The sequence below is a fragment of the Mesoplodon bidens genome (genome assembly GCF_964165515.1).
Source record: "Mesoplodon bidens genome assembly, chromosome: 16".
Lineage (NCBI taxonomy): Eukaryota > Metazoa > Chordata > Mammalia > Artiodactyla > Ziphiidae > Mesoplodon > Mesoplodon bidens.
In genome coordinates, this window is record NC_138173.1 from 47,790,267 (window position 1) to 47,812,341 (window position 22,075).

The 22,075-nt window shown below is 37.0% G+C and overlaps 1 protein-coding gene across 2 annotated transcripts in view; it reads left to right on the forward strand.

Moving 5' to 3' along the window:
• Window positions 1–12,892: 12,892 nt before the first annotated feature.
• Window positions 12,893–22,075, forward strand: part of ZFPM2 (zinc finger protein, FOG family member 2) — a 479,524-nt gene continuing 470,341 nt past the window's right edge. For both annotated transcript variants that reach the window (XM_081258034.1, XM_081258035.1), the window contains exon 1: window positions 12,893–13,333. In XM_081258034.1, coding sequence (XP_081114160.1) covers window positions 13,294–13,333 — 40 coding nt within the window. In that variant the 5' untranslated portion in view covers window positions 12,893–13,293. The remainder of the gene's footprint in view (window positions 13,334–22,075) is intronic.

The window sequence follows — 22,075 nt, forward strand, 5'->3', positions numbered from 1 at the left end:
TCCAGACAGACATTCAATAAGGAAATGTTGCACTTGAATTATATTTTAGATGAAATGGACCTAACAGACTTATACAGAATATTGTATCCAACATTAGCAGAACAAACATTCCTCTTAAGTGCACACAGACTCTCCAGAATAGATCATATGTTAAGTCACAAAACAAGTCTCAGCAAATTTAAGAAGACTGAAATTATACCAAGTATCTCTTCTGACCACAATGTAATGAAACTAGAAATGAATAACAATAGAAGAACTGGAAAATTCACAACTATGTGGAAATTAACACTTTTTTAAACAACTCGTGGGTAAAGAAAGAAATCTAAAGGAAAATTAAAAAAATATTTTGAAACAAACAAAAGTGGAGAATCAACATGCCAAAACTTATGGGATGCAGCAAAAGCAGTACTAAGGGGAGTGTTCATAGTGGTAAGTTCCTACATTACACAAAAGAAAGATCTCAAATAAAAAACTTAACTTTACAACTTAAGGAATTAGACAAGGAAGCATAAACTAAGCCCAAAATTAGCAGAAGAAAGGAAATAATAAGGACTAACTAAGAAAAATGAGAGAAGACTCAAAATCAGAAATGAAAGAGGACACATTACAAAAGATATCACAGAAATGCAAAAGCTCATAAGAGACTACTGTGAACAATTATATGCCAATAAACTGGATAATCTAAAAAGAAAATGGACAAATCCCTAGACACATACAACCTACCAAGAATGAATCATAAAGAAATTGAAAATAGGAACAGACCAATTGCTAGTAAGGAGCTGAAGTAATCAAAAGCCTCCAAGCAAAGAAAAGCACAGGACGAAAAGTTTTCTCTGGTGAATTTTATCGAACATTTAAAGAACTATTGCTGGGACTTCCCTTGTGGTGCAGTGGTTAAGAATACACCTGCCAATGCAGGGGACAAGGGTTCGAGCCCTGGTCTGGGAAGATCCCACATGCCATGGAGCAACTGAGCCTGTGCACCACAACTACTGAGCCTGTGCTCTAGAGCCCATGAGTCACAACTATATAACCCACATGCCACAACTACTAAAGCCCACGCGCCTAGAGTCCGTGCACTGCAACAAGAGAAGCCACCACGATGAGAAGCCCGTGCACCACAACGAAGAGTAGTCCCTGCTCTCTGCAACTAGAGAAAGCCTGAGTGCAGCAATGAAGACCCAACACAGCCAAAAAATAATCAATTAATTTAAAAAAATAAATGAAGACTATTGCCAATCCTTCCTGAACTCTTCCAAAAAACTGAAGAGGAGGCTATATTTCCAAACTCAGTTTACAAGGCCAGCTCTGACACAAAGCCATATAAGGACACTATAAGAAAAGAAAGCTACAGGCCAATATTCCAAATGAATATAGGTGTAAAAATTCCCAACAATGTATTAGCAAACCAAATTCAACAACACACTAAAAGAATCGTACACTGTGATCAAGTGCAATTTATTCCTGGGATTCAAGGATGGTTCAGCATATACAAGGCAATAAGTGTGATTCATAGCATGAATAGAAGGCAAGACAAAAATTATATGAACTTCTCAATAGATGCAGAAAAATCACTTGACAAAATTCAATATCCTTTCATGATAAAGACTGAACAATGTGAATAAAGAAGGAACATACCTCAACATAATAAAAGCTATATATGACAAGCCCACAGATAACATCACACTCAATGGTGAGAGGTTGAAAGCTTTTCCTCTGAGGTCAGGAACAAGACAAAGCTTTTCCTCTGAGGTCAGGTGCCCACTGTTACCACTTCCATTCAGCATGGTATTAAAAGTCCTAGCCAGAAATTAGGGAAATAAACAAAATAAAAGACATCCAAATCAGTAAGGAAGAGAAGTAAAATTGCCTGTTTGCAGATGATATGATATTATTTTTAGAAAAATACCAAAGGCTCCACCAAAAAACTGTTAGACCTAATAAATAAATTCAGTAAAATTTCAGTATGTAAAATTAATATACAGAAATTGCTTGTGTTTCTAAACACTAACAATGAACTATCTGAAAAAGAACATAAGAAAACATAGCCATTTACAATAGTATCCAAAAAAAAATACTTAGGAATAAATTTAACCAAAGAAGTGAAATATCCGCACACTGAAGTGTATAAGACATTGATGAAAGAAATTGAAGATAAAAATAAATGGAAGGCTATCTCCGATTATGAATTGAAGGAATTAATATTTTTAAAATATCCATACTATTCAAAGCCATCTATAGATTCAGTGCAATCCCTCAAAATTCCAATGGCATTTTTTCACTGAAAAAGAAAAAAATAATTCTAAAATTCATATAGAACCAAAAAAGATTCCAGAGTGCCAAAGCATTTCTGAGAAAGAACAAACCTGGAAGCATCACAATTCCTGATTTCAAACTATATTACAAAGCAACAAAGTAATCAAAACAACATGGTACTGGCATAAAAATAGACACATAGACCAATAGAACAGAATTTAGAGCCCAGAAATTAATTCTCACATTTAGCTTCAACTAATATGTGACAAGGAAGCCAAGAATACTCAATGGAGAAAGGATAATCTCTTCCATAAATGGTACTGGGAAGTGTACAATCACATGCAAAAGAATGAAATTGAACCCCTTTCCTACACCACTTACAAAAATTAACTTGAAATCAATTATAGACTTAATCATAAGATCTGAAACAGTGAAACTACTAGGAGAAAATGGGAAAAGCTCCTTGACATCGGTCTTGGCAATGATTGTTTGGATATGACACCAAATGTACAAGTAACAAAAGCAAAAGTAAATAAACTGGACTACATCAAGCTAAAAAGCTTCTGCACAGCAAAAGAAACAATCAGTAAAATGAAAAGGTAACCTATGGAATGGGTTAAACTATTTCCATAACACCTATCTGATAAGGGGTTAATAATTAAAATATATAAGGAACACAACTCAATAGCAAAAAACCAAACAATCCAATAAAAAATGGGCAGAGGACCTGAAAAGACATTTTTTCAAAGAAGACATACAAATGGTCAACCAGTACTTGAAAAGATTTTCACGTCCTTCATCATCAGGAAAATGCAAATCAAAACCACAATGAAATATCACTTCACACCTGTTAGAATGGCTGTATAAAAAAAGACATGAGATTAAAAAGTGTTGGTAATGATGTGGAAAAAAGGAGATCCTTGTACACTATTGCTAGAAATGTAAATTGGTACATCTACTATGGAAACTGTAGGGTGGTTCCTCAAAAAATTAAAAATAGAACTACCATGTAACCCAGCAATCCCACTTCTGTGTATATATCCAAAGGAAATCAAATCAAATCTTAAAGAAATATCCACATTCTCATGTTCATTTCCACACTATTCCCAGTAGCCAGGATATAAAAGCAATATGTGTCTGTCTACAGATGAATGAATGAAGAATATTCATGTATGAATATTATTCAACACGAGGAAGGGATTCAACACGAGAAAGAAGGAGATCCTTCCAGTTGAGATGACATGTATGAAACTTGAGGACATTATGTTAAGTGAAATAAGTCATACAGAAAAAATGCAAATACTGTATGATATCACTTATGTGTGGAATTTAAAAAAGCTGAACTCATAGAGTAGAATGGTGTTTGCCATGGGTTGGGGAGTGGAGGAAATGAGGAGATGCTGATTCATGGGTACAAATTTCCAATTATACAATAAATAAGTCCTGAGGATTTAATGTACAGCATGATAACTATAGGTAACAATACTGTATAGTGTACTTGAAAGTTGCTAAAAGTAAATCTTAAATGTTCTCACTACATACACACACACATACACACACACACACACGCGGTAATTATGTAAGGTGATGGAGGTGTTAACTGAATTGTGGTAATCATTTAACAATATATAAGTGTATCAAATCATCATGTTATATTCCTAAAATTATATAATGTGATATGTAAATTATATTTCAATAAAACTGGAAAAATAAAATAAAAATTCATGGAAAATAATTTGCACCCTAGAATTCTATACTCTCTCAAGCTATATGTCATGTAGGAGGGTAGAATAAAGAAAATTTTAGTTTTGCCAAAACTAAAAAAAAATTACTTTGTACATAAATTGTCTCAGGAAGCTACATGAAATTTTACTCAATAACAACAATGAAAAGAACAAGAAGGAAGGATGAAAGGAAGGAAAGAAGGAGGGAAGGAAGGAAGGAAGGGAGGAAGGGAGGGAGGGAGGGAAAGAGAAAAAAAGAAAGGGGGTAGTAAACCATGAAAGAGGAAGACACAATATTCAGGAAATCTAGAATATAATACAGGACAAAATTAAGGGAATTCTCAGGAGATGATGAAAAGGAAGTTTTAGTTGCAGACAGAAATTAGTCTAGAACTGAGCAGGACAGAAGCTTCGAAGGACACCTGCATGGGGGGAAGAAAATGACCGGCTAATTTATCTGTCTTTGAATGTACTGATGTAATAATGTACTTGACTGTATTGCACCAGCAAATAATTTGGAGATAAAATGGTGATAGGTCATGGAAAACTAAGAAGATGACAAAGAAAGTAATTATTAACTTCAGGAAAAACAAAGAGATCGAAAGAAAATGCAATCATCATATCCTATACAGATTAACTGTTAACAAAATATAAACTTTCGGTTTAACAAAAATTTTGAATAATGTGTGTATTAGGGATGTATAAGGTATTATATGTTCATATTTTTATAGTAGATAGTGATATGGTCAATAATATCTAAACTAATAAAATTTTTAAAGTATTAAAGCACGTTATTTAGAAATATGAGTTGAACATCAGGAGAATTAGCTAAAAAATATTTGACAGTGATTATACCTTTGGGAGCAGGAATTGTCATTGGGCTGTTGAGTAGGATAAGGGAGTGCTAATATTTTTATTATAAGTCTTGGAAATCTATTTGACCTTTATGTACATCTATTGGTTTAGTCAAAATAAAAATAGTTTTTAAAGGAGTATATTAGTCATATAGTTTAATTTTTATTATAAGATAAATTTTTTTTTTTTTTTTTTTTTTTTGCCATACGCGGGCCTCTCACTGTTGTGGCCTCTCCCGTTGCGGAGCACAGGCTCCAGATGCACAGGCTCAGCGGCCATGGCTAACGGGCCTAGCAGCTCCATGGCATGTGGGATCTTCCCGGACTGGAGCATGAACCCGTGTCCCCTGCATCGGCAGGCAGACTCTCAACCACTGCGCCACCAGGGAAGCCCAAAGATACATTTTTAAAGTGATATAATTAGCCTTTTCAGCTTCTTTTAGATGATTTCATTATCAGTATGCCCTAGCATGGTTATTCATAATCCTACATCTTCAGTTCACCCTAAATCCACTCCTAATGCATTATTTTAATACACTTTGACAAGTAGATAAAAGCAAAGATAACTGATTTGATTAAGTTTGTACATATAGCAAGTGTTCTCAAGAAGCTGTTTAATTTCTTCTTTTGCATTTAGAAATTTATGGCAAAAGTTATAGGTTGGAAAATAAAATCTACCACAGAAGTATAAACATTATTCATGCAAATTATAACAACATTCATAAAATTTATGTGCAAGGTAATCTGTTAGATGGTTATTCAAATGTGGCAAAGTAAAGTTGAAAATAAAATCAGACATCTGGGGACAGAATAAATGTAATCAGGAGGCTTATAGATGTGCATGTCAATCCGTCATCATGCCCTTAAGGAACTCTGCATTTCAAAATGCTACCTTTTACCCCTGATTGAAGTGAATGCCCCAAGTCAGTAATTGATAACATCCTTATTTATCTATGTTAAAATTGTATATTTCCCATTTAACGTTCCTAAGAATATTCTTTGCCATTTCACGGTTGCTCTGGAAAAAAATATCATCAAAAGTGCTTATGATGGTTATTTTTTTTGTGCCAACTTGACTGGGCCACTGATTGCCCAGAGATTTGGTAAAACATTCTGGGTGTGTCTGTGAGGGTATTTTCGGATGAGATTAACATTTGAATTGGCAGACTGAGTAAAGCAGACTGCCCTCCCTAATGTGGGTGGGTCTCATCCAATCCATTGATGGCCTGACTAGAACAAAAAGGCAGAGTGAGAATTCCCTTTCTGCATGATTGTTTGCTAGCCTGGACATCAGTCTCCTCCAGCCTTCATACTGGGACTCAGACTGGAACTTACACCATCAGCTCTTCTGGTTTTCAGGCCTTCAAATTCAGACTCTCCTGGGTCAACTGAAGATCCAGGAACTTCTCAGTCTCTACTGTGAGTCAGTTTCCTATAATCTCTCTCTCTCTCTGTATATATACTATTAGTTCTGTTTCTCTGAAGAACCCAGACTAATATAGTACTTTTATATAACTTTTCTGTAGGAAAATAGAAAATTCAGTTAATTGATATTTCTAAGCACAGTGGTCCCCCCTTATCTGTGGAGGTTATTCCAAGACCCCCAGTGAACACCTGAAACCACAGATATTACTGAGCTCTATATATACTATGCTTTTTCCTATACATGCATACCTGTAATAAAATTTAATTTATAAATAAGGCACAGTAAGAGATTAACTACAATAACTAATAATAAAATAGAACAATTATAATATACTGTAATAAAAGCTATGTGAATGTGGTCTCTCTCCCTCAAAATATCTAAGTGTACAAATATAATGCCTTTTCCATCATAACTACTTATCCTGCACTGTGGTCATAACATTAGCAGTTTGAGGTATGACAGAAAAACTAGCATGAATTTCTTTTTCCTTCTTCACAGTTCAGGGATAGAGGATTCCTTCTTACTGTAGATCTTAGCAATCTTAGCATACAATTATTTTTTCTTTATTGAGAACTTCCACCTTTTCACTTAATGGAAGCACTTTAAGGCTTCTCTTTGGTACATCTGAATTCGAGCATCACTATTCTTGCACTTTGGAGCCATTATTAACTAAAATAATGGTGACTTGAACACAAGCACAGTGATACCACAAGGTTCAATCTGATAACTAACATGGTTACTAAGTGACTGGTGGGATTCGCTGAACAAAGGGATGATTCACGTGGGGTGGGGGGGAATGAAGTGGGATGCTGTGAGATTTCATCATGCTACTCAGAATGGCATGCAATTGAAAACTTATGAATTTCCTTTTTTTCTGGAATTTTCCATTTAATATTTTGGGCCCAAGGTTGGCCACTGGTAACTGAAACCATGGAGAGCAAAACTGCAGATCAAGGGGGCTATTGAATAGTTAAGCTAACTGAAGTCATGGATTGCTCATTTTGTCTTTTGGCTTGAATGTAACAAGAATCAACTCATGCTAATTTAGGCCAAAAATAATTTTAAAAAGAAAGGTGGGGAGGAATTTATTTTAAGGAGATATAGTATCTCAGTGACGGGAAGGGCAGAAGCCCATGAAGGGGCTGGAACAGGACGTGGGATGCCATTTCATATTCCCAGCTCTACTTATCTCAGCACATTTGTTTTATTTCTTTTTCTCTCCACTGGCAAACTGTCACTGTTACTCTGTTCACAGGGTGGTAACCATGCCATAATTCCAGAGTTTTTACTTTTCATTCATTCAAGAGACTAGCCCATGTAAAGATGAAACTCTTAATACTAACTCTAGATTCCTGAGGGAGGGACTTGATTGGCCATATTTGAGTCAGGTACTCCCCTCGGTCCATGTATCCGCCATCAGGAGCATGGAGTCACGTTGTACAAACATGGTTGCCACTTCTTGCACCTGTGCCTATGTGGATAAGGATTGGAAAGAGTAGGAGTCCCCAGAAAAAACAGGATAATTCTGACCTTACTGTTCCTTCCAGTAATTATGTTAGGAGCTTCAATGTGTCCAGCCCTAGGGATATAGTTCTGAAAAAGACAGACATATTTCTTGCCCTCACAAACTATCTAGTTAGGTGTAGTAGATCAGGGAGGGGGCTGGTGAGGATTGAATTTATATGTATTTAAACTGCCAATATAATACAATGCAATGAGTGATATTATGCCGACAGAGAAGGTGTTATGGAACTGAGAAGAGATACCTCACTAAGACTTGGGAGGTCAGTGACATCTTCCTGTGAAAAATGACATCTATACTAGGACTACAAAGGTGTATAGAGATTAGCCTGGTCAAATAGATGAAGATACAATATAATGGAAATGACCAAGACTCTAATGTTTATGTAGACACATAGGTAATATTGATGGAACCAAAAAAAGTAGTATTGGAATGTTGATGGGTGTCTTGGTTTGGATTTCCCAAAAATCAGATCCTGAGAGAAGATAAGACAGAATTAGTCCTCTAAAACAGATTCTTCCACCAAGGATGGCCAACAGCAATATTAGGTTAGCATTCTTCCAGTGTAGCAACACCAGCCGAATAGAAGCACCCTTTCCTCAGTGGTTTCAGGATAAAGTTCCAGGGCTGACTCTCATAGAAACAATTTGAACCACTGCGCCAAACACTAGAGACAAACACGTGGAATATTCTGATTGGTCAGGGACTAGGGGATTGGGGAAGGCCACACTTGCATTACATGACCAAAGAGAAGATGTGCAGGAGGAGTTCTTCAAAAGACATCACAGCATTACTTCCAGAAGAAGAGGGATGGATGCTAGGCAGGCAAAATCAACAGATGTCTTCTAAAATTTGGGGTGTTACTCCTTCAATATTTATTTTGTACTTGGAGGTGTGTTATGCATTATACAGACTTAGCAACAAATACTTTTTTTGGTAATAGAGTTCATCCTATGATTTTCCTCTGTCAGAATAGTAATTTGGACATAAAGGGTGATTGCAAAGAATAAAAACTTAAATCATCCACATTTTGGTTTTCAGTACCTTATAAAATTCTACACAAAGAGAATAGTCATTCTTAATGCATATTGGATTAGAGATTTTTTTTCACAGATATTTTTGAAAATCCGATGAATTGATTAATTCAATAGACCTGCCCTTTAGTAAATTTTTTGTACATGCATACTTCTGTCAAGGGGATTGACCATCTACATGAAGACCAAGTTAAACCTCGGATCTAGATTGACTGAATGTTTTCAAAGCTCTTGGCTCCTTCACAAGTAAGCAGACAGTCCTTTTCATAGTTGTAACCTAGGAAATGCCATTTTGACGAATTTGTTGATTTTTATTTTTAAACTGCTGAAATTATAAAGATACACAAACACTAAACACTATATTCATACTGCATTCTTCTTCAATTCAGTGCCACAATCTTAAATTAAGGCAGATAAACTGTATTCAACTTCTGGTGAGGATACAAGGGCAAAAAATTAAGTCTTTCTGAAGCCTTTGAATATTGTTTATTCTCATAATAAAGGAGGCAGCTTGCTGCCTAATAAGATGTGGCCTGGGAGGTTGCTTTATCAATTTGTTGATCCCTTAGAGGAAAAAAAGCACATTTTAAAAGCAAATTCAAGAGTGAGACAGACCTGAATGCAATCCATTTACACTGAGAGCATGTTTCGGTACTGTGCCAAATGAAGAATTTTTGTACAGAAATTTATTCCTTCTACTTGCCTTCCCTAAAAAATATGATGTTCAAGAATTAAGTATATCTGTGTCTTTAGGAAGCACTGTAGGGTTTCCTTACCTTTTCCATAAACAATATTATAAATAACCACAAATTTGTGAAACTGCTAAAATGCTAAACTTACAAGTTTGCCAGATAAAATACAGGATGCCCAGTTAAATTTGAATTTCAGATAAACAACAATTATTTCTTAGGATAAGTTTGTCCCAAACATTGCATGGAACATACTTATCCTAAAAAATTTATTGTTGCTTATTTGAAATTAAAATTTAACTGGGCATCCTGTATTTTAATTTGCTAAATCTGGAAACTCTATAAACTTACAAATAATATTCTTTTATTTATTTGTAAGTAAACATTTGGTTTGCATATTAAAGTTGTTTTGGTACTGGTGACTCATTTTACTGTCAGATGTATGGTTTCTAGCTAAAATGACTATTTGAGAATATATAATTATATTCTCATTGAAGGTGTAATAGAATACTCGAAGCTTTGTTTTTTTCCATAAACAGTTTCCACTCCATCCGTTTCTGCTCCTGAAGAATTTTATGAAGAAAGCTAGACTGAAGTAGATGTTGCTTTATTTCAGATTGGTTTCAAATCAATTCTTTTAGCATTTGAGGAAATGGTATTAAAAGTTACATATTTTCTGCTTTTAAAGTAACTTACCTATGTGATTTAAAATGATTTGTCTTTGAAAAAAAGAAACTTTTCAAAATGAACCATTATATAGAGATGAAATCAGTGAGTCTAGAAAGTGAATAATTCATTTTCAAGTAAATGAGAAATTATTTTGTGCTGTTACTTATACATTTTCACATTTATAGTTAAATAGTAATTTGCGATACACAGGGTATTAGTTGTGAATTGTGGTTTTCAATATCACAGACACATTTGTTGCTGTGGTTTTGCAATATCATTCCCTGATGCTTTTCTCAATTGTGGTTTTCGTAATCATTGTTTGATAGTCATGTAGCTGTGGTTTGGAGCTGCTATATCCATTTGGACAGAGATAATTGCTTATAGGTTTTGCTATCTTTTTATTTTATAACCTTAGTGAATTAAATGAGAAAAAGAAAAATTAAACTTTAAATATCATTAACATTCTCATTAAAAATGATGAGAAAACACAAAATGTAATAATATTCCTTAGTTTAATTCATTTATATTGACCAGAATAATATATCTATTTATAAATTTAGATGAGCTATATTTATTTCTAATACTGTAATCTGGTTATCTTATCAATCTTGCCTTGAATTCTCTGACTTTTGCTCCTTTCAGCTTTTAAAGTGAATATTTATTTGTTTCTCTTTTGCTTTGCATATTTAACCATTTCAAATGCCAAAAGAAACATTAACTGTTATGATATTTTAATTCCAATGGGCATTCTTTTTGGGTAATATAAAAAAGACAGCCAGTTTTATAAAAAGATCTTTAAAAACCATAATATATAATAATTCAATTCTAAGTATACCACTTTAATTGTAACGAATTGGAAATTAAGGAGGCAAAAATCTGTAGTTCTGTCTGCTGATTCATTCCACAACACAAACACAAATAACCCTGCTTTTCATGGTACTTACAGCTTTAATTTGTTGGTTCTTCAGGGGAGGGACTTTGTCATTTAGTGCATTTTCCACTACGAAGAACCATGTATTCTTACAAGCTCTGCGGTAGTAGTACTAATGGTAATGTAATAAAATTCACAATTGGTCTTCAGCTCTGTATTAACATTCTCTCAGCCATACCTTTCGCAGGGCAACTCTTTACACCTTCCAGAAGATGTCCTGATGGGGTTATCAATGACACTGATTACAGTGCTTCCTGCACACTGAACAGCCTGCATTATGCTCAATCAGCCCAGGCTCTCTGCTGACCTCCAGACCCTTTTAACGTGTGGAGTTTGGCGGGGCTCACACCCATGTTAGTCAACCAAACAAGGGGGGCTCGATTTCAGATCAGAATGGATGACCTCACAACCTGGGGGGGAATGTCGGGTGCATACATGTTAACGGCAGTGGAGTTTGCAACTAAATACTGATTACGTAAAGCAGCCAGTTCCACCGTCTCTTGGATAGACGCCTCCTTCAAGTCCACCTGGGAGAATATATTTAAAACTCAGTGTATATGAAACTATGAGAAACTAAGCTAGCCTCATGCAGCTTAACTTGGCCAAAATAATAACTATGCAAATCACTTAAAAATTTGTTCTTTTGTCTTGCAGTTTCCGACATACTACACACACAATAATTGAATAATAATGAAACTAAACTTTAAAAGCTAAAGAACCATGAAATAGTTATTGGGTCTTACCTGCTTGGGAAATTATGGCAAGATCAAATCTTTTATTAGTCGCTGGTTGCTTCCCTGTGGCAGAAGAACTAAAAGAATGAAAGATTATGGGGCGGGGGTGGGACTTTAGAACTTCCACAGACTTCCTCAAAAAGTTAGTATTCTGATTAGAGATGGTTCCTTTCCCACAAGGGTAATCACCTAGCTAATGGTCCTCCTTTCTGATGGGAGAAAAATATCTGCCTCTCTCCAAATTCGGAATTTTTACAATCTAAAATGAAAACTCGAGGTGAGAAAGAGCACTTTTAGGACGCTGTTCAGCATCCCAGCCGTGTTGGCCAAGTGGGGGGATGGTCCGCGTCCGCAGCGGTCTCCTTGGAACCTTGAGAGCAATGAAATGGTCTCCTGAGAGCCTGGGCAGAGGAGAGGACTTAACTGGCCCCAAGACATACAGCTGGCATTTGTGATCAGCTGGATCTCGCAGAGGATTTTGCCAGTGGCCTAACCTTCCTGCCAAATAGCTGGAAGGGCAGGGTGGAGGCTAGGGAAGGGGGCGGCATAACTGGAAGCACAAAGTTTATGGAGTGACTGAGATTTCTTTGTGCCCCGCTGGATAGGCGAGGCGTGAGAGAGGAAGGAGAGTTGGGGTCCATCAGAGGGGCTGTTGAAAAGAAGTTGCCGGGAAGAGGAGGAGGGGTGCTCTGGCAAAAGCCCAGAGCTGACGCGGTGACAACTGCAGAAGGTGGCCCCCCTCCAAGCCCGCCCCACGCCTCCCTCTGTCCCTCCAACCCCCCGCCGCGCTCCCCTGAACCCCACGCGACCAGGCCAGGGCCCTAGTTTGCATCCGGACTGGCTTTGGATGCAGCCAATCCTCCTTTCGCTGATGGAATAGCCCCCCCTCCCCACAGCCCCGGCGCGCCCCTCCCTCCCGCGCCTCGCCACCTCCCGCGGCAGAGCGAGAGCTGCGCGGCCCGGAGCGGCGGCGGCGGCGGCGGCGGCGGCGGCGCTCGAGTATCTGCCCCGCGAGCCGCAGAGAGGGGAGAGCAAGCGCGCTCCTCCTCCCGCGCCTTCCGCCCCCTCTCCTCCCCTCTCCCCTCTGCTCGCTCTCCCTTCCCTCCCTCCTTCTCTTCCTTCTTTTCGTGGCCCCCTTTCCCTTTTCTCTCTCCCTGTACATTCGTTCGAAAATTCCCATTTCCCCCATCGCTCTCCCACTCCCCCCCCCACTGTCACACTCTCTTTGCCCCCCTCTCTCTCCTCATTTGCCTGCTCATCTCCAGACGTGGATCCGCGGCTCCCGGAGGAGCCCAGCGCCCGGATCCCGCGCGTCCGGAGCACCTGGAGTCCGGCCGGCGGCGGGCCGAGCCTGGCCAGCGGCGGCGGCGGCGGCGGCGGCGGCGGGAGCCGAGGGAGCGGCAGCCCCGACCGCGGGCACCGCGGGAGCCCCAGTGGCAGCGGCCGCCGCCGAAATGTCCCGGCGAAAGCAGAGCAAACCCCGGCAGATCAAACGTAAGTTTGCACGGGGCGCCGAGAGTTGGTGGGATTATTTCTGAGGAGGGGGGCGCGCGGGGCGGGAAAAGGGAGGGAGACTCGGGGAAATAAGCTCCCGTTGCCCGGGATTTGTCAAACTTTGCCTGAGCAGCTGGAGGGACAACTAGTCGGGCACAGACACACGGACAGCCCGAGCGCCAGGCAAGACAGCGGCTGCGACGAGCAGCCCACTCCTGCTCGGCTCATCCTTCGCGCTCCGGGGTCCTTTTTAACCCGACCCCCGCGCGCAGTTAGCGCTGCTGTCTCGTGGAGCCTGCTTGGGCAGCCCCACTCATTTAGGAGATTTGTTACTAGCGCGGCTGTTGTCATTGTTGTTGCGTTTGACGGGCTGCTATTCTTGGGGACCACTTTTTAGCAACCGGGGGTGAGAACTTAGTTCTCCGAACAGCTGGTCGAGACCTCGGGGCGAGGGGGACAACGTCCCCAGGCGGTGGAAAATCAGTGTCTGGGTCGCGATCCCAAAGCCGAAGCGAAACAAAAAGTAGGTGTAAAAGTTCGCGCCTCTGCAGCAGGCAGCCTTGCGCCTCCGCCCTGCGGGCGCGGGACTGGCGGCGGGCGGGTCTGGCCGGGGGCTCCGGGCCCGTCCAGTTCGCGTCGCCGGGGAGGTCTGCGGAGCGGGCGTGCGGTTTACCTCGGGCCCTGCAGGCGCCGGGAGTCCTCGCTGGGAGGGGCCGCCGGTCGCTTCCCAGCGCGGAAGGCGGGAGTTCAAGGCAGCTTGGGCGCAGCAGAGAGCGTGACCTGAAGCCCCCGAGCCCCCGGGGGCCTGGGTGGTACTGAAAGGACACAGCGGGGCGAGAGGCACCTGTCCGAAACGCACAAACCCGCAGAGCTCAACTCGGCCAACTTTTCACGTCTTGGGGAAAATCCTTCCCATGGTGTTTTGTCGCCCTGCGACACGTCTTCAACGCTTTGGCCGAAAAGGAGAAACAGCCTTATTTTTTCTTTTTACCAGCCATGTGGTGTGTCCATTTCTTCGTGTTGTTTGAAGTCTGGCAACTAGTGTAAAACTGATTATCGTGTAATTTTAGGAAAAAGCTTTAATGACACACCTTCCCCCTTGATTATTAACCCTACTCACCTCCTCGTGTTGAAAATTTCATTTAATGTAGTTTTAAAATAAATCATATAAATCAATGTAGCCAGTATGAAATGGGGTCCAGGATATAAGCAGTTTGCTACATAAGTATTTAGAGCCTTGCCTCTCAGACCTGACTCAATAGCTTTTATTTCGTGGATTTCGTCTGTTATGCCTAAGTTCCTATTTTCTGCAACTTGGGTTAAAGCAAGGGCTGGACTTAACTTTTGGCTCAAAGCAGTTTTAATTGAGTAGAGATACCGTTCTTGAAGACTTTCACTTTTTCAGAGTGATTATTGCATGGTTTCAACTAATTGCCTTTTACCTTTTAGAACTAAATTGATCACGTCCCTGTGTGTAAATGTTGCATTTTATAGTACAAAACTGTGCTTATTATAAGATATGATTGTAAACATTATTAAAGGCAAAATGCTTTTTAGTTCACGGCTGTCGTCTAGATTGTTAATAAATAATTAATATTAATTGATTGTATGGTGCAAAGACCATCTGATTCTACTTGGAAATACTTTGTTATCTTCCCAATTAGCTACATTAAATTTTTTTTTTCTATTCTTCTATGTCCACCTCATATAATTGAAGATTAAAGCGTTGGAACTAATTGCTGATGCTACACTTGTGTTATAGGTCATAAAACATTTTAGTCTTATTTGAATGCTGTGATTTATTAACTATCAAAAATACTTAAAAGTTCTCTCATTTGAAAGTGAACAAGTATTATATTTATATTTGTTGACAGTGATCATTGCCTGCTGATATATGCATTCATATGTGTTATTAATATACATGCAGTTTAGACTTTTAGTGGATTCAATTTGGGGTCACAGTGATAATCTATGCAAATGTGGACACACTACTCCCCTTGCACTGTTAAGGAAAATGAAAAATTAGAGCTCTTTGAATTGTTATATAGAGAGCAGTGCTATCTAGTAGCTGTTTTTTTTGGGGGGGGGTGGATACTAGTTTGACCAGCTGTAAAGTCACTTTGTTTGTAACCTATTGGCATTTGCCTCCTTTTGCCTGTCCAGGAGGAGGAGGCAGTTTTGCAGGTGGAGAAGTTTGTCTCGGTACTCAAAGTCATTACCATGATAGGTCTCTCCCTCCAATTTTAGTAGTGTATAAGAAGTGAAGCATTTTTTTAAACAATTATAAACAACAGTGTTGCTTTTGATATTCTGGATCAAATAGAAGTTTGGAAAATATCAGAAAGAGATGCATTTTGAAACAGTAGTGTTTCATGCAACTAATGAAACTGCATTTTAAACTTGGAAACGTCCAGAATTTGAAAATAAAGCTTTGGCATCGCTGATAAAACATACCCAATTTAGAGCAACTATGACAAGCAAAAGTCAGCTTATACCAGAAACTCTGAAGACAGTCAATTTAAAGGACAAAAAGGTTGTTGGGCACAGTTTTTTTTTTTTCTTTTACTGCGTACAGTTCCCTGCTATCTAAAATTGTGATTTATGCAGTATTTTAATATTTTGCTTATTCTATCCCCTTGGGTGCTCTCTGGGCAGCGATAAAAAGGCAACGCTGAAAGAGCACCATTAATTTGCTATGATGACTGGCCCGATAAGAGGAGATAATGGGAAAGATAAGCAGAGAAGATATACCATCAGAAACCCGATTATTACCATTAAAATTCCAGCCCAGCAATCTGCAGAAGCCTGATAATTCCTTCTCCGTTTCCACCACTTTGGATGATAAGGCAAAAAATAGTCACTCAGTGCTCCTTGATTAGACTGCCTGGATTTCCTGATAATACAGTGATAAATTATGTATTTTGCCCCCATGTTTTGTCCCAAAATTCAGATTTTTTTTTTCCTATTCCAAGACTATATTTTCTGCCCTCCCCTCAGAAGCTTTCTCTCCTGAGCTATTATTGTAATCCTGGTTTGATAAAAAGCCCTGATAGGACGGGAGGTGTTTGGTGTGGGAGCCATATCATGCTATCTGCCCATCTCCTCGCACAGCTGCTCGCTGTTGTTGTTTTTAGCCTTATCACCTCCTGCCAATATGCCAATAAATTGCCCAGATTGTTCTCCATTCTGGGGCTGCACTGCAAAATTTATGACAGAAATGATGATTTTTTTTCTTTTACCAATGTATCTCTTTATGATTAGTAACTGTGTTGTGTGTGCAGTTTACTGTCATTTTCTTCTTAAAGCTGTTGTCTCTAGTAATGTGTTTACTGCCCTATATGTCCCCAACTTCATTCACACTTAAGTGTATTGGCTATGGGTTCAGGAAAATATTTTTTTTCTTTTTTTTTTTGTGCAAATGCCAGCTAGTAGTTAATGTAGACGTCGAAAGGGAGGAAAGAAACTCAAGTACTTTATTTTCATCTAACATTAAGAAAAGGCACTCTTCTTGATACCATTCAAGAACAGTTTTCCTAAAACTTTTAGATTGCTTGATGTTTTCCAACATGGAGAACAGAAATGTTCGGTCTAGATCATTTGCCAAATAATTTGTGGTGAAGGAAAGAAGAAAGGGTGAATTAAGAGGCAAAAATTTTTTTTAAGTGAAGTAGATATTGGGAATGAATATACACCTTGAAAGTAAAATGTCCCCTGTTAAGAATAATCTTGTTAGCAATTCTGTAGAGGGGCTTTTGCAGAAGGTGGAATCCTTTCATAGTGAATAAATTACCTTTTTGTTATTTGAGATGATCTAATAAATTCAGGCTGTATGAGTCCCTGACTTGCACAGTAGCATTTTAATGTTTTATGCTATATTTTTTAAAAGTACATAATATTAAATGTTTTACTGATAAAATGATTATTGTTTTAAATGAGAACGTTGCATATTAAATTTATTTAATATTTGCAAATGTGAAAATCTCTAAGTGGATCATCTTCAGAACCTTAAAATTATGTTACACAAAGAAGTGGTTGTGGTTATTTTTCATTGTTCTAGTGTAGGATTTTTTTTTTTTTTAGTGTTTCTGGTATTAATGTTCAATCCATAATTTGGGGGTTAATTAACTACTGTATTATCATTAATATTATTATTTTTAAAAGGGGTTTGGGTATGCTATGCACATTTGAAATACATTGATCACTCTTATACTCAGGATGTTTTCTTTTCACCTGCCAAATATTAAGACAGATTTTTGCTTTGAAGCATATTACTCATTTCTTTGGATTTTAAAAATAATTAACTATAACATTTAAAAAATAAGCCATTCTCTTTGGCTTATGGTATGTCTCATGTTAGGAATTTCATTTTCTATGTTTTTGACTAAGTAACATTTCAGAAAGCCTATTTTTACACTGGCCATGAAATAAAGGAAAATACATTATGTATAATAGTTGTTTTATCAATAAAATAGAAAGATTGGTACCCAATGTAAGGTAAAAAATTAATTTCTTTATTTACAAATTTGAAATATATCAATACATAGAATTTTTCTGAAAAAATCTAAGAATAAATATTTAGTAGATTTTTTTAAAATAGGAAAATTTTAAAATGGCTAATATATGAATCCTAGTTTTTAAGAGTTATTATCATGAAGTCAGGTTGTTTTTTTTTAAGTTCAATGGAGTCAACAATGCAAATATAAATGAGGTAGCATTTTCATCCCTAGTTGCTATAAAAGAGTTTAGGGTTAAAACTTGGTGATATGTCTTAAAATTAAAAGAGCAGCTCTTATGTTTTCCACTTCTGGTAACTTTCTAAAGTGGTTCATTTGTAAAATTATGCAGTAAGAAAAATTATGAGGTTTAATATTATATATCTCAATATTTTTTAAATGGACAAAGAAGTTTGAACTCTTCTATAAATTATAGCTAGAAACATTAAGAATAATATAATTGTATGGGTTCATTTACAAGGAGTGTAAGCATCTCTTTGAATTGCACATAAGATATCAGTGTTCACTTTAGACATTAGAAGGTACCAATAAGTCTTTGTAAATTAAAATTTTATTTCCTGAGCTATTTAAATATAGACATAGAAAAGATGTGACTTGTCCTGTATTGTTTAAGTTGGTACTGTTAAGTTTTGCAAGACAGTAGTGCAGTTAAACAATTTGCTTCTGATTTTTACATTTTGCTAATTTAAAATCTATTATATACTTAAGGGTTAATGCAAAGACTTACACATCAGTTTGTCTCTGGTTAATTGTGGGGATAAGTTAAAATATTCAATGATTATGTCAGTTGTCTAGCTCATATGTATGTATGTTTTGCCTGTTTGGTAGTGTAAATTAAGTTAACTTTGTGTTACAGTTAAGGTAACTCATTTCTCCCATTCATGAGCTCTTCAAGGCCTCCCTCATCCATGTTATTTCTGCTGTTTGAGGACTATTTAAGGACTAAATTAGCTCTTCCTCCACATGATAAAAACAAAGAAATGAAACTAATTAGCCCATTTTGCTGCTAGTTCTTATCACTGGAAAAAGTTTTGAGAGAACGAGATTGAAGCTAATGTGTTTGCTAAAATGACATATCTGGAATTAGATGTATGGATTTCTAATACTGATATTTTTGCTCTTCCGCATAAACAAGGCAAATCAAGAATGGACTTACTGGCATTTTAATCACATCCCCTTTTCAATATGTAACTTTTGCTAAAAAGGTATTAAATGAATAAGGTAATCTTATTTATTCTACATTCTGTGATTAATTTTTATGGTCAAAGAAAATGCCTTCTCAAATGAACTTTCCTTCAAAAGAATGTATATTCAGGTTTTCATAAGGTGACACTTTAGAGCAGGTTTTTGATGTTTGGCTAAATTGTGTGAAAAATCTAAAATTAGGTTTATCTGGGAATAAAAAATTTTTCAAGAATACTTTTTTCAATGCAATCTTTGTTCACTAGAAAATGTGAGTGAATACATTAACTCTGGAGCTCTCATTCTCCAAATCATATTCCCTTGGAGTTTTTGTTACTTTCCCAATTCCAAAGGATTAGTAGGACATTTCAGAAGAACACTGCAGGTATTTTTGAAACCCTGTCTGATTCAGCGCCTGCCACTGTGTAAAATTATCAGTTCATTCCCTCACCAAATGAACAGCAGCAAAAGTCTGTTACTTCAGTCCCAGAGAATGTGTTTCCACCATAGATAAAGGGGTAAGTATGTATCATTCAATAAGGTTACATTTTTAAAAGCTGAAGTGCAATTAAATTAATAAGCTCAGACATCGCAATATTTGGCATTCTAGAAAGAACTGTGTCTTTAAAGGTATTAGCATAAAGATAGCACATTTGTTTATTATGCTTCCAAATCAGCTCCTAGTATCTCTGCCACAGGTAACAATTGACTTTTCAGGCTTCAAGTTAATAGCCTTGTCTCTTGCTTGTAGGGATCAATATTAGTATTAATTAATCACCATTATCAGCACTAGGATCTGGTTCTATTTGTTGTTACATCAGCAAAATATCAATATAGAAAGTGGACTCTCTGATCGTCATGGCAACTTCATCTCTTGGGTCAAAGAAAGTTTATCTTATCTGTGCATAGAGAGTGGCAAACTGTTTAGGGATCTAGTTTGAACTCTAAGAACATTGATTTAGTTTTTGCGAATAGAGGCTGAATTCCAATCACAAGGGATAGGTAAGATTTAAATATTAATGCCGAGAGGCTTGTCTGAGAGGGTGTCATACCATTACTGTCAGACTGTCTTTTTGAGATGACAAAAAGAGAAGAATTGTCTAGTCAGGATTATTTAAAGCCTTAGTAATTTGTGCTTTTGACAAATACTTCTAAAAATGAATATATGATAATTACTGGGTAGAACTGGTTTTGGTCAAGATTTCAGGTGTTAAAATAAGAAGCTCTTATTTTTTCTCTTTCATCCCTTCTTTCCTGGTCCATTATAATAATGTATCCACTATTTTTAAAGTACTTTTGAGGACCAGTTTTGCCTCACGATGGGTGCAGGATAACCAGTCCCATGTCTGAGGCCAGAGAGTTTTGCTATGAAAGGTCCATGGAAGAAGTGTCATGGGACTATTTTAGTGTTAACAAATATTCATTGCTAATAAAGGAAATCCTAATGTAGTAAGCTGAAAGGATAGATGCCTTCAAAGGATGTTTGCAAAGATAATAAAAGGTCCTAAGTTGCAAAAGCCAGGAAACAAAAGACATGCTATTTTGTTTATATTTCTAAGAGACAGTGATCACTTAAAATGAACATCTTATTCTTATTCTTTTAAAAAAGTATGCTGAAGAGTAAAAACTGGATTTAGAAATGGTGCCTGAAATGCTCTACTTTCCTGTTAAGCTTGTGGGCACTAAATAAACTTAAATATGTTTGTATATGGGGAAACTGTATATGTATCTCATGATTTTGGAGATTTTAAAAATGAATGTTGAGTGCCTGATGGCTATAACCAATGCCATATAATTGCTTATTCATTCCAGGCATTGTCCATGTAATAGCTGAAAGTCAACTCTTTATATAGTCTGCAAGGCAGTGCCATTTAATATTTAATATTCTGGTAATATCCCCATGAGTGTAAAAAAATAAAGGGAATACGTTTATAAGAGGCACTCGTGTAATATTTAGTTTTAAATAGACCTTCATTTCATCTGGATATCTGCCACTGACTGTTGCCCCTTTGAATTGTTAGAAGTTGTTGAATGGTATTTGTCTGATGTTTTCTTATACATGATTTGACTTTTGATAATGTTAGATGTATCTTAACCAACTACCACAAATATATATAAAATAGCTTATATATAGGCTACCACAAACATATATAATTTTAATAGCCCACATAAAAGCTGTAACACCTAGCTTTTGTGCAGCCTATTTTAAAAGCTATTTTAAACCCCAAAATGCATCTAAAATTATCTCTAAATGGACATTTATTGAAGATATATTTAACATTATTTTTTAGTTGATTCCCTTCTTAGAGCAATCCTTTTGAAGATATGAATTACTCTAATCTACATTTGTAGAACTTTGGTGAACATCTCTTGTTGAGACAATAGAAGAGAATTTTCAACAAGTTAACATCTATATAATATTGCATATGGAAGATTTCTTGTGTGAGTTACTTGACATAGGTTTTTCAGCCACAATCTCTAAAATTATTTTATTTATTTCAAACTTTGGAAGTATCTTTAAACTTGAGTAGGGTGAAGGATTAATTACAAAACTGAGACAAATATTTGTCCTTTATTACCTATTAATCTGGAACTTTTAATTTTCTTATTAGTTGTTCATTTGGGATATGAATAATAGTGTACTCTTTAAGAAAAACTTGCTTTGTTGTGTTATATTCTGAAATTGATGTGAGCCTGCAATAAACTGGAAGTTAGAAGATTAAAAATAGTTAATTGACAGATATTCAAGTTCAGTTGAGGGCCAGATTCCTCTAAATGTGTGCCAAAAAAATAGCTGAAAATCTTATACTACTAAGTGGCTTTAAAGATAATAAAAAAATAATAATGATAGTAAATAATAATTGAATACACTAAATATTGTCCATTTCCCTCTTGCTTACTACATTTAAATTCCCTAATTTAAAAGAAAGGTTTTAAAGATTATCAGGTAATTCAATTAAAAGTTCTGATTATTTAAAATTAAATGATACAAATTTGTGTTATCATTAATTTTAGTAATTCTTGCTTACTGGGTCTACTGAGAAGT